At 37.9% G+C, this 13901-nt stretch overlaps 2 protein-coding genes across 2 annotated transcripts in view; both read right to left on the reverse strand.

Annotated features, from left to right (window-relative positions):
- Positions 1 to 13880, reverse strand: LOC129757885 (serine/threonine-protein kinase minibrain-like). The gene is made up of 2 exons (XM_055755258.1): positions 10771 to 13880; positions 1 to 4086 (listed from the first exon to the last, which is right to left on the reverse strand). Exon 2 carries the CDS (start codon positions 4073 to 4075, stop codon positions 3122 to 3124), a length of 954 nt encoding a protein of 317 aa, XP_055611233.1. The 5' UTR covers positions 4076 to 4086; positions 10771 to 13880; the 3' UTR covers positions 1 to 3121.
- LOC129753252 (loricrin-like) overlaps positions 11802 to 13901 on the reverse strand; it is a 2947-nt gene continuing 847 nt past the window's right edge. Inside the window, exon 2 of the mRNA XM_055749049.1 lies at positions 11802 to 11911. Coding sequence (XP_055605024.1) covers positions 11802 to 11911 — 110 coding nt within the window. The remainder of the gene's footprint in view (positions 11912 to 13901) is intronic.

Here is a 13901-nt window from a genome sequence, read left to right on the forward strand (position 1 = left end):
TATTATTTTCTCATTTTATTTGCAATACATTATGCTCGTTCTTTTTGCATCGCTCGTTTTTTTTGCACTCTTTCGCTAGTCACATATTCTATGATTTTCAATCTTTGATTTGCTAGACATTCTTTTCGTAGCCAACGATAATGTAGACACAGCCCAAATGGGACTGGACACACCGTCACCTCCGTTGCCCCTTTCTCAATCAACCCAGCTCTGCTGTTGGTTGTTGTAATGTTCTGTGTTTCCTCGCTTATTCATGTCTGATTTATCACTTGTCAGTTATTTCTTGTTATTGCTACGTTCGGATATTACTCTCGTAGTTGGGAGTCCGCCACCAGAGCTGCCAACTTAAGGGGAAATGATGAAAAATATGCTTTTTGTGGTTTTCTTTTTCCTTCATTTTGTCTAATGATGTATTTAGTGTATTATTTTTTGTCATTTTTTTACGATTTTTTTACAAATGTCTTTTTTTTGTAGTCATATTAATATTTTCCCCTCTATGCCTATTCCTCATTGATCGGCTCTTTCACTGCTAGGCGGTTATTCAGATGATCCATGTCACCTTGTTTAGTCTCGAGTGTATAAGTGTTATGTGACTATTTTTACTGGAATCTTTTTTTTTCGAGAGCTGTGCGATCCTACAATTTCAGTTAGCAACAGCGGACAGCTCTTGATTAGCCGTCTTCAGTTTCGTTTAAACTACGCATCAATATTGTATTTTTTTTATATTGTTCAGTTCTTTGCTGCATTGGTAAGTGTTTTTTTAGTTTGTGGTCTATTTTTCATTGCTGTAAATTAAACTTACGTTCTTAACCCAGTCATGTGGTCATTCGACCAAATCGGATTATTTTACTATTTTTCGTGGCTGTCGATACGATGAAGTCAGACTTAGAACGGTGTGGCTATGGGTATTTTCTAAGTGAAAGTCACTATGGATCAACGGAGATAATACGACATTTGGCTCGACTTGGAAAATTATGTGTTTAGCTGGTTGTGTGTGACTTATTAACTTATATATGGTACAATATCGCGACACCAATAATTTATACCTGTTTTAGGGATTTCTTTTTTCATCATTAATCGCTGTTTCACTAATGTTTTTTTTTTTGCTGTTTGCATTTTCCTCATTTATTACTTATCAACTTTTCTTAATCATTTACCTTTCGCTTAAGAACTAATATTTAGTTATTAATTTATTTTTCTTGATTTCCTTTAAATCATTCGGCTAATTTATTTTTACTTTTCTGAACCACTCTCCCCTTGTTCATACTTTTTATACGTTCATTTTCTACATAAACGTATTGTTTGCGTTTTCTCATTCCTCTAATTAATAATAATTAGCACTATCCATTAGTATGTACAAGGAAACGTTATACAGTTCCATTAGGTTTTACCCCTTTCAAGTCGTTTCATTAATTTAGTTCGTTAAATAATAATTTAATATTTTTATTGGTCTTATCTTTTGCCTAATGTTCTCGCTGATTCATTTCCGAAGTGTCCCCAGATTTGCTTGCAATCGTACTACTTCTTGTAGCAGTAGTGTAATTGTTACCTTTTTGTTTCATTATAAAAACCATTCTCTCTCACTTCATCTGTGATTGTGTGTGTGTATGTCTGTAGCTTTGCACATGCATTCTTCAACAGAGTTACTCGTAGCCACTTTTCTCTCTTTCTCTACAAGAAAAAACACAACTCCCTTATGATGTTTGTAAAAATGGATGTAAATTTACATGTGGTGAATGCATAAAGCATCATTTTCGAAATATTAGTTTAATGCAATTAAGTTACGATAGTAAATTTTGGTTACGTTTCTCCTGCTGAAGTGTAGAAATTATCTATATAGTTTAGTCGTTTGTGTAAAAATGAAACACATCGGAGTTACTTTGATAGCGCTGTTTTCCACTGTTTGTAGCAAATAAATGCCCTCAACCGAATGGGCTGCAGCTTGGTAATAATCATGTACTCGAAATAGGTTGATGAGCTTTGAAATGAAACACATACCAGTAGGTACGCATTTTGCAATCTTTCGTTCAATCTCACATATTCTAGGATCCCATTCTTCCTTCTACTTCGAGTAGTATGCGCATAAAAATCTTGTAAAACGCACGATAAACTAACTTTTTTGCAATTCAAGCAACGTTTTGTAACATTCATTCGCAATAACGTCAAAATCATTCGATTGAACGGACAGTCTTTATACAAAATAGTGGTATCTCGAAAATTAAAACTAAAACTCATTTTGTAATTAAGAAAAGCAAGTTAATGGGTATGTATGTGTGTGTATTTGTCTAGGTTGGTTACTCCGAAAATCCCAAACGGCAGTATTCTTGTTTGCGTTTTGTACGATACAAAAATCTCGCATCAAATGATTGAATTTTCCCACAATGCATGTCTATCACACTAGGTTAAAGGCAATTCCATGCTATTGGCCTAATCCGTTTCAGCAAACTACCCGAGCGGTGTAACTCGATTTGCTTGGCCATGCTCGTATAATATGTAAGTGAATGTAGGAGTATCCTCGAAATATATCGTCAAAATAAAAAAAAAATAGGAGCATTTTTGAACACAGTTCGGAAGACTTAAAAAAGGCATTGTAGCGTCAATTAATTCGCATCAAATTGCACTCCGAGGAATCTAGCCTTGATCAGTTCAGGAAAGCTTTATAATAATTTATCAATTTTCAGTAAATCTTTATGCATTTTATGAATTTTGTTTTGGCTTAAGATAAAATATTAGTTATGAAAAAAATACATTGACCTTTTGACATTTTTCTTTTAAAATTAATTCAATAAATTAGAAATAGTATTCATTTACTCCTAATAGTAAACTATTCACAAATCCAAGTCTCCTTTTTCAAACGTTTTATTTGTAAATAAATTTGACGTTGTTGAGCCGTTCGTATTCTACGGAAGGCAATAACATGCATAGAAAGAAAAAAAAAACATTAGAAAAAAAATTTCAACAAGGACCAACGATTCCACTGAGCACAACTTCCAATAATTTATAAAACACAAACTATCAGCCGTTAACGAAACATCAATCTAATTTTCTGGTTTACTATCGTTACTTTGGTTCCGTTTTCACATGACGTTGCAATCCGATTAAAAACGCCAAATACAGCATTTCAGTGGATTATTACGGGACTGGGTTGCACTACAACCCCGACCATAGGTGACTCGTCCCGTTCGTTGGATGCGGCAGCAGCGGCCACGGCTGCAGCAGCTGCTGCTGCTCGTCCGAGTCCTTTGGAGCTACTGCTATTGCTACTACTGCTGCTGCTTCCCCCACCCATGTTACCAATTGGCGCTACAGTACTGTTACTTCCATTTCCTGTCAATAGAGAATTTGGGCCTGGTATTCCCCCAACTGAAGCTGTCCCGATAGAACCAAGACCAACAGGCCCCAGGCCCAAAACTCCAAGACTACTTGAATTCCCAGCATGGCTCATAAGCAAAGCTGCATCATTCATCGAAAACGGCGCATAGCCGCTGGTACTGTGCGTAAGTAGACTCCGATTGCTTGCTCCCCCCGCTGTACTACTGCTGCTACTATTATTATTGTTACCAACTCCACCTCCTACCGCTCCTCCGACTACGCAGGACACCGGATGAGATGTAAAGCTGCCAGACATAATAGCTGCTGCCGCCGCGGCTGCTGCTGAAGACGACGACGATCCTGGGTGATGTGGATCCAGCGATTGCCCACCATGAGTTAGACCCCCTAAGTCGATTGGCAGTGATGCGGGAGCGAAACTGCTGTGGCTCATTAGCTGGTGCTGTTGCTGCTGTTGCATGTAGCGATTCCTGTGATAGTGGTTCGGATTCGAAGAGGTCGAAAGCAGAGAAGAATGTGACTGCTGTTGAACCGGCGGATCGCATTCCATGGGATGTGGGTTGTTGTTGTTGCTATTAACTATCGTGTTGCTGTTAGGGTTGAGCGAGTTCTGGATGCTGTTGTTACTGTTACTGTTGCCGAGACCGACCGCTGCTGCGGCTTGAGACAACAGCAACATGCTTTGCTGCTGAGATTGTTGTTGTTGTTGCGATTGATGATGAACTGATTGAGGTTGGAGCTGCATCGATGTAAGACCTAGGGATGTACAAGATTGAGAATATAAACAAGAATGCCTTTATAGATATCTATGAACGTCTACTTTAACAAAAGCAAAAACAAATTACAGAATAAATACCAAATACAAGTTTTATACAATTAAAACACTGTTTTTTCAAACCAGAAATTATAGCCATCATTACTGAAAAACATTGATTTGCATTGTTCAGTTTTTCACTTGGTTCCTCATAGTTTGATAGTTTATATGACAATTTTGAATACACCTTACACTGTTAAACAAACTTCATCTTTTTATGAAATATTTAATAAATTATTTCCAACTAAAAAAATCTACCCGGCGTAAAATTTATGCTTGAAAAACTTTAAAATAAACATATTTAAATTAACACTCAAAGACCAGACCCTGTTTCAGTTATACTCAGGCATGAGCTCTGAAAAAAGTAGGAGCACCCAATCCCAAGAACCGCCGATTATTACACAAATGTTACACCATTTGTGTAAGGGGAATTCGTCTACTACCGGACACTTAAAGTTTTTAACAATAACTTTGATGAAGACTTTTATATAAGTTTTTTTTACAAATCAGAATAAAACAATGGTGGATAATGTGCAACAACTTCTATCTCACCCTCCCCGTGGTGCCGGCTGGGATGCTAGTAACCTAAGCGGAGATCGGGTAGCCAACCCCGGTAGATACAGAAACTGAAACAAGAAATAACGGAATTGAAACTTTGGCAACGACTTTTAGCATGAAAACGCGGACTATAATTGGAACTTGGAATGTTTCGACTCTTGCCCAGACAAGTAAGCTGGCCCAACTTGCTAGAGAAGCTAGCCGCCTCAAGTTAGAGATATTGGGACTGAGCGAAGTACGTTGGCCTAACACTGGAGAAACTGGTTTTGCGGCCCTTTTAAGATGGGAACCGATAAACAAAAGAATAATCGTAGCCAGATTCAGAAACCGGGTTAGAAACCTAACAATGGTCCAGTGTATGCGCCAACTGACGTTGCCTATTTGCAGGAGAAATAGCAGTTGTACAGTCAATTGAACAGTGTGTTTGAGAAAATTCCGAAGGGTGACATTAAAATTTACTAAGGCGACTGCAACGCAAGAAAACAGATGAGCGAAAACGGGGTCACTTGGGTATCCCGAGATGGCCGAACAGCCTTCTTGATGTCCGCACCAAGCTAAGCGCAGACATTGCCTCTAACCATCACCTCGTCCTTGGTGGGATACGACTGATTTCGCGTGTCCAATGACGAGAGGAGAAAGTAGGATGTCGATACGACGTCCATCGGCTGGAGAATCCAGAGGTGAAAAGGGCATTGAACAGCTTGAATTCCGAGCCTCGGAACTGCCTACAGACGGAACCGTCGAAGAACAGTTGTGTGGAATCAAGAATGCCTTTATCACGACGAGCCATGGTACTCTCGGTAGTTTGTGGAAGAAGAAGTGAATGGCTGTCGGATGAAACCTGGAGGATAGTCGATGATCGGAGAAAGGTGAAAGCCGGAATTGAGCAGAATTGTACCGAATCAGTCGAAGCAGCCGCCCGTCTACGATATGCGGAGCTGGAACAGGTAGTTAAACGAGCTTGTAGACGAGACAAGTGAGCCTGGACCAACTCCCTAGGCCAAGACGTAGAAAGAGCCACCAATATCCGATTACTATATGACATATCTCGCCGTCTTTGTAGTGCAAGGATTACTGCAAGAATGCCGTTGAAAGACCGAGCAGGTCAGCTGTTGACATATCAGATCGAACAGATTAGCTTAAACGTTGGACTGAGCATTTTTAAATTCGAGTCACAATTCTGGTGGCCAACAGTTGCACCGTCTTTTCGCTGACATTTGGGATAATGCAACATACATGGCCGACTGGATGCAGGGTGTCCTCGTAAAGGTCCCGAAGAAAGGAGACCTGACCGAGTGCGGTAACTGGCGAGGCAAAACTTTGACCTGTACAATTCTCAAGATGCTCTGCAATGTGATCCTAAACAGGATCCAGAAGAAAATTGATGCTACAATCCGACGGCAACAAGCTGGATTCCGATACGGACGATCATGTGTGGACCACATCACAACGCTACGAATAATACTGGAACAAAACAACTAATTCCAGGACTCTCTTCTGCTGGTGTTCGTTGATTTCGAAAAAGCATTCGACCGACTTAACCATGAAAACATATGGGCGATTCCAAGGCGACGAAAAGTCGCAGAGAAACCAGTCCATCTCATCGAAGCACAGTACGAGGCATTTTCGTGCAAGGTACTGCACGACGGTGACTTTTCTTATCCAATCCGGTAACGGCTGGAGTGAGACAAGGAGGTACAAATCTTATCACCGCGACTCTTTCTCATCGTAATGGATGAGATCGTGATTGGATCTATTGAGTGTAGACCAAACCGAGGATTGCCGTGGAATCCTTCGACAAGGGAGCAACTGTACGACCTTGACCTGGCTGGCGATATTGTTTTGCTCGCTTAAAGACAACAAGAGATGCAGAACAAACTCGACGACCTCACCGAAAGCTCCAATGCCGCAGGTCTCAAAGTCAATTTCGGAAAGACCAAGTCGATGTAAATCAACACAGAAAATCGTTCCAATTTCGTGGTAGCTGAGCAATACGTTGAGAAAGTGGAGTGCTTCACGCCAGATCTCTCTACGAACAAAAATCCTCATCTTCAACTCAAACGTCAAATCCGTATTATTGTACGGGTGCGGAACTTGGTGCACATATACGGTAGAGATGCGGACTGCAAGTTTTTGTGAATCGCTGCCTGAGGAATATCATCCGCGCTTGGTGGCCTGGCAATGGATCTCGAACGTGGTCATCAAAAGGCGCTAGAAATCGAGATTCGGGAACGTAAGTGGAGATGGATTGAGCACACGCTGCGAAGGGATGAAAAAGAGATTTGCAGAGAGGCGCTTGATTGGAATCCAGATGGGCATCGAAATGGACGCAGGACCAGAAGTTAGAGGCGCCGTAGTCTAGCCGCTGAATTCCGCACAGTTGACGAAAACCTTGGCTGGCAGCAAGTGAAGACGCTGGCTCCGGATCGCCAACGAGCAAAACTGAAAGTTTCTCCGTTGACCGAAATATTTTCGAGATTCATTGCTTATCTTCTGCTAACTATTTGAGGCTGCTATAGAGATGAAAAAATGAATGTTTCAAGTTAAAACCACTTTTAATTTTGAATTTAATTTCCTTGACCGTTCATAGGTAAAAATATGGTATCCGGTCGATTTTTTTTAATTTTCCCAATATCTCGTTTAGTTTTCCATTTCGTTATCTTATATGTAGGTACTGTAATACAAGTGCAAAGTTCAGACGATCCTCTCCAACCTACAAGGCAAAAGCTTTCGATACTTGTCGTTGGTTTACCTTTACAGATATTACAAACACCATATCAAGCTGCTATTAACCCTGTATTGATGGTGTCAAAACATTATTAGTATAATGTATTTTCAAAAAATCCATGTTGTCCGGCCGTAGACGACTTCCCGCTACTTGAATTCTCAAAACATTCTTTTACTCAACTTATTTGTAAGACTTCAGTATTTAACAAAGTCAAAGTTTAGAAGTAAAAATTTATCCGTAAATTTTAGAAAACCCATAAAAACAATTTTGACGAAAACAACAGCTGTCAAGGAATGCGATGATATTTTTCTTTTGTTTCGATTATATTCGTTTTACCATCTTTGTGGCCTTCGCGTCTTTATATCAACGTTGCAGTTGGCTGACAGTTATCAAAAAACTTATCCGGTACAACTGTGTTCGATGTTTACTCTTGCGCTCGAACTCACGGACATCGGCACAGGAAGCAACTGACTTACCAAGTAAGCTGTGTTACAAGCCCAATGATAAAATATAATTCTTACTTTTTCAAACAAAAATTATTTCGGCTCCCCCTTTCCCTAACACAGCTGTATTGAAAAAAATCAAGAATGCCACGGCACATAAAACTTTGTACAGTAATTGGCCTAAAGTATACTATTATTGTTTAGAAAAACAAAAAGTTTTCAAAAATTTGTAGCAACGATTTCAATTTATAAAACAAAAAAAAACGCAGCCAGCCAACTGGTTAAAAGTACTCAATAAAATATTAGAAAAAAAAACAACTACAAACCCACCATTGGATTCCTTGGAAACAGCAGATTACAGCAGCATAACGTTTATACTCATATCTCGCTCGACAAGAAAAAGAGACCACCAGGTCAGGTCTTTGAGTATTAAGATAATGGAGCTTATTCTGCGACGCGAATGACGTGACTTACGAAATTTCATATCGTTTGGCTGGCTTAAATAGCCTCTCTAGCCTCGAAATTTTCGTCGGGTGAGCTGTTATTGGTTTTTAGAGCTCATCGATACACAATTTTTTTTCGGAAAGATTTCCTGAAGTCAGGACGAAGAAGTGAAATTTCGCGAGTCACATCACTCGAGTCGCAGAATAACCAGCCCCAATAAACCATCGTTATTTTTTTCTTTTTTGTAAATTATTTGAAGGCTATATCGCTGAGGGTTATAATCTTCGGGTAAGAAACTTTCAAGAATTAAAGATTATAGATTAGAACAAAATGATAAGTGTTGAAATTGAGCAAAGAGGATTTTTAAACTTTTCACCATATGCTTTAGTACGGATCAAACTATCTGATGTAGATGTAACAAGAAAATAAGTATGGCACGAAGAGAGAAGTTCAAACTCGGTGTAAGTGCAAACGTTCAACTTTTCTCTGTTCCAAGCAATTTAAAAAATATTTCTTCTGCTAGAAATTTTTGTTAGGGCCCAAATAAACAATCTGGCATAGGTGAACTAAACCTTTTTTTGAAATTATTCGCGTTTTGGATTTTCCCGCATTGACGGGGCTATGGTAAACTTGGAAATTTTTTAACAAGTACTATTTTTTTACTTTCAACCAGGGTGGATTTGATTTAAATCAAAGTGATTTAAATCATGATTTAAATCAAAGTGATTTAAATCATGATTTAAATCACGATTTAAATCATTTGATTTTGATCAGTGATTAAAATCAAAGTTTCTCAGTGAGGAAAATACCTGAAATTTAATGAGTATGGAATGGATTTTTTTTTAAATTTTCCACGTTTTTAAACATCGAAGCATCCCCTCGGGAATTGAGAATTGTTTTTTTTTTGCTCCTTGTGATATTTTAAAAGTTGTGATTGACGAGGATGCCGAATGCCTGCCTTCGTAGAAGGGGGTTGAAGTTTTGATAATGTCCACGTGGAAATACTTCATAAATATTTCTCAAATTTTATTCAATGAATATATTTTGATATGAAATTGGCATTGGCAAACAATGTCCTCTCAAGTACGCTCAAAATAATTTTTGTTCATTTGTTTCAATCAAACTGAAGTCAATTTTCTTTTCTTTTTTTTATAAAATCATCTGATTTTTAATTTTTTTTTGCTTAAATTTCAACGCTCAACGTTCTTAAAATTTATGAATTTGAATTTATTCTATTTGTTTGATTTCTCAGAACCAAGAGAAAAAGAAGGCTGATTTAGTGCTAAATTCTAACTCGCCCGTCTATAAAAAGTGTTTGGTGAATTTTGATAAAATTTTCATTCAGTGAACTGCCCCTACTTTCATAACAGTCCCATATGCAAAAACAAGCAAGCGAGAAAATCAGCTTTTTCTGTTTTGGAATATATTTTGAAATTGTGACCACAACTTTCAGCATAAACGAAAAACATTAGATGGAATGTGTTCCAGGTTGTCATAATAAATCGTAACACCTGAAATTTTCAAAATTGGGTCATTGGTAAGGTCGGGAGCACCATTTTTTTCGTTATGGGACTGTTATGCGAGCATATTTCAAACATTTTTTAAATCTACTCGCATAACAGTCCCATACAGAATATGTTTTTTTTCACCAAGCTTCTTCCTAAGACTTAAATTTGATCATTTTTGAACCTTTCAATACAATTTTCATTAAATTCAAACTATAAAGACGAGGACAGTGAAAAACATGCTTTACAAAGGAGTAAGCTTACGAAGAAATTTAACAAAATTTACCAAGACAACCGTCAATCGTTTCGAGTCGTTAGATACAAAAACTCGAATCGAGGTGGATTTAGTTTGAAAAGCATTGGTCTTTGATTAATGTTGAAAATCATGAATCATGAATGCTACACTTATACAGCCTTTATAAAGCTGAGTTTAACAACTCAGCTTTATCACATGATAGAAATACCTTCGGATGCTAAAATATTTTCGTCAAATGCAATTTATAGAACAAATCCTTTTTAAATAAAAAAAAATCTGATTTAAATAAAAAAAAACCGATTTAAATAAAAAAATATCCGATATTTTTGATTTTTTTGAAAAAAATCATTGATTTGTATCCACCCTGCTTTCGACGGGATTTTGTTAAGAGCTAATTTAGCAACGGACAATAATTGATAATTTTTGAAGATAAAAATGAAAGTTGAACTATTGTGGAATTCGTTTGCACTTGCCCCGGTTTACCTTACCTAGTTCTTACTGCAATGGAAAACTTGCAGTGAGTCGTGAAATATTTTTAATCAAACTGTATAACCCTCATCGATATAGCCGTAAAATTATTTAAAAAAATATTACCAAGCTGATATGTGATAAATAGAAAAAGGAGTACATATATACATTATCTACTGAAAACCAAACATGCTAAGACACTGTTAATTATTTTAGTAAATTACCTAGAATGATTTAGCAGAATATTGTTTGTGAAGAACCGGGATGATATTAGGAGAACACTCCGGTTCCTTGATCAGTATCAGTTCTTTTCCAGTAAAAAAAAGAAAATAGAAGCAATAAAGCTGCCCAATGGTGCGTTAGGCAACGATAAGAGCGCTTGCTTTGTAGAAGGTAGCACCGCCATCCAATAACAAGAATATTTTGATTGCTATTGTTGTATTCAGCAGAGCCCTGTTCATTCTAATTTGCCTACATTTCAACTAATTTTGAATCTCGTCAAAGACGTAGAACTGATCTTGCAAACCCCTTCCAGCACTAGTCCCTAGCATTCTTTTCACTGTTTACCTTCAAAATACTGTTTCAGTTGCATATAATCAAGCTTGGCTTGTTCTTGTCTCATTCACGCGCTAATCCGCACCTATTCCATCATATATCTACTTCTTGATCTGCGTATATACTCATGTGTAACTGATTACTATTTACCACCTTGACAATGTTTTTAATTTCTGGTACTCGGTTCATTTGTTGTATGTTTCACTATATATGTTTACTCTTTTTACTTTGTTTGGAGTTATGTACTTTTCATTTTGTATTTGTGAGTTTAAATTTTGTTTTGTTTTGGTTGAATTCGAACTTTTTCTCCTCCGCTGTGGTTTGGAATTGATAAACGTTTATAAAATAAAATCAAATTAGTAACTAATTGGATTGCGTTCAGGATTGTTTATTTTTACAATTGTACCAAAACACGAGGAAGTTTAGAATCCGACTTTTTTTTTCGATACTGTCTACCCTACTTTACGTTGGAGCTTTCCTAACATTTCGTTTGTATCAAGTGTTTTTGGCCTATTTGGAATCATTTTTTTAGTTCTGTGTAACGAAAAATAATGTCTAACTCACCGGCGGTATACGATTTTAAAACAATAGTGTTTACACTGTTTCTGTCTGCTCTATTTTGCTTTGAAGTTTCGCGACAATCTGTTGACTGCAGTTTGGTTATCGGCTGTTTTCACCATCCGTTCTTTCATTATTCCTTTTAATCGCTACTAGATTTAGTGCTATCGCTGTTGGTATTGGAACTATTATTACTAGTGCTCTTGCGATGTAACACATTCTGTTGTTCTTGCTGCTCCTGCTGTTGTTGTTCTTGAAGGTTGTGAGGTTGAAAATTCTGGCTCTTTAAGACCGGTGATTGTGGATTTTGCTCGCCGAACTCAAGTCATCGACGATCTTCTGAGCAGCGTCCAGAGTTGGAACAATAAAGGAATTGTGTACATTTAAATTTCACGATATCCACAACAAAACAAACAATTTATAGAACAGTTAATATTAACCACCATCAGTCACTCTATAAAAGTTTTACACTGTGATCAATCTACGAGTAAATTTACATACTTTTCCCCTCAGTTTTTGGGAGTTCTTAGGGAAAACATAACATATAATTGAATCATAAAAAACTGTACTGTGATGCTGAGCAACTCCGAGAGAATTCAAAACAGTTTTCCTGTTGGACTTCCAAAGCCGAACTTCCAAAGCTTAAAAAAATCTATGTGATATTCAACCTCTTTGTGACCTAGAGCCCAGACGTGTCTACAGATCTTGTAGAGGCCAACAGAAATACATAAATTTCCAAACACTTTTTCGATAAAGACACAAGATGGAGTATTGGGTATTCTCGTCTAGAACCAATGGTTAAGAAACCACCGAAAGGGAAAATCATTTGAGGCTACCGCGTTTGTTCTTGCTCTTCCTTTCGACTTAGAACTAATATAGCATACTTAAGAAGATTAAAACTACAACTAGCAGAGATGTTGAGGATTAGCGCCCATATAACAGAGCTTGATAAGTTGAAAGAACAAGAAGATGAAGTTTTAGGTGTGGATCCGAAACTTAGGGAGCTCAGAGAGACAGAAGCTATAGCAGCCGATAATAGCGCTAATCCATGTTGAAGATCTTTGGTCAATTCGTCATGACACTAGAGTTGAAAAGGTGGTTGTAAACTCTGAAGAAAACGCTCGTTCAAGCAGACGATGAGTTCAATAACTCCAAGGAAATGGCTAGCTGAGACAGGAGAGACCGTCGGAACCGAGAAGAGATCGTAATCGTATGTGGAAGGGTCAAAAAACGTTTAGGAGATCAAAAATAATCGTGCTGCGAAGTGAATATCGTAGCTATCAAGCCTACCCCCTTTCTGAAACATCGCCAAACGTTTACAAAGCATTGACAGAAGAAGTTCTAGGAAACCAAATGATGAACTGCATGTCGTATCCCGTTAATTTTGACATTCGGAGTTAACCTATAAGATTGTAAATTAATATTTTCACAAAAAATGAGTTCTCGGTAGCTGTACCCAACAACACATTTAATATAGATCAATCGTTCTTGAGCCGCGTTCTTGAAAGGAGTTCTTAAAGCGTGTTTAATAACTCATTCGGAAATCTTATGAAATAGAATCATATAGTTATCTATCGGTATAGCTTTCTCATCCATAGCAAACGGAAAGTGCATACAATTCAATACACAATGCAGTAGCCTCCCAATGCGGTATTCCGGTGCGCTTGAGTGGAAGCCAGATGCGGATCGACTAAAATTAAATACCTAATGCGAAATAAACAAGATAGGACCTTAAGTGTAATGGATCTCGGGGATGCGTCGCGTGTGTGGTAGGATAACTTCATCAACGTAGAGGACCCGAATTGTGCTGCTCTGAAACCCGAAACACGAATGAAACTGCGAAGAAAAAACAGCTACCAACTGTGGAGGTATCTCAGTCTAGATATTGTGTGTGAGGAAAAGGGTATTCGACGGTACGGAGAATATCTTTAAATGAAGTCAGGTCAATGCCGGGCGAGCTAGCCAAATTAGTATAGAGTGACATCTTCGTCGAGAATCATCAGACTGTGCTATGACAGGCTCAAGTGCAGAATAACAATCGGAACAAGACGAGCAGACGTTCGGTATTTGAGTTACTTGAAGGAGTGGTCAGCTTCAGGTCGTAGAGAGGAAGGGTCAGTCTTGGATCGTTGTAAAGGTTCGTCAATGGAAACATTTTAAAAATTTCGGCACTAAAAAGATTCCGCGTGCTTTGGAGTTTGTGTTACTATCAATGATAAGGACGTGTGGGAGTCAGGTAGGC

The sequence above is a fragment of the Uranotaenia lowii genome, chromosome 3 (assembly GCF_029784155.1).
Source record: "Uranotaenia lowii strain MFRU-FL chromosome 3, ASM2978415v1, whole genome shotgun sequence".
Classification (NCBI taxonomy): Eukaryota; Metazoa; Arthropoda; class Insecta; order Diptera; family Culicidae; genus Uranotaenia; species Uranotaenia lowii.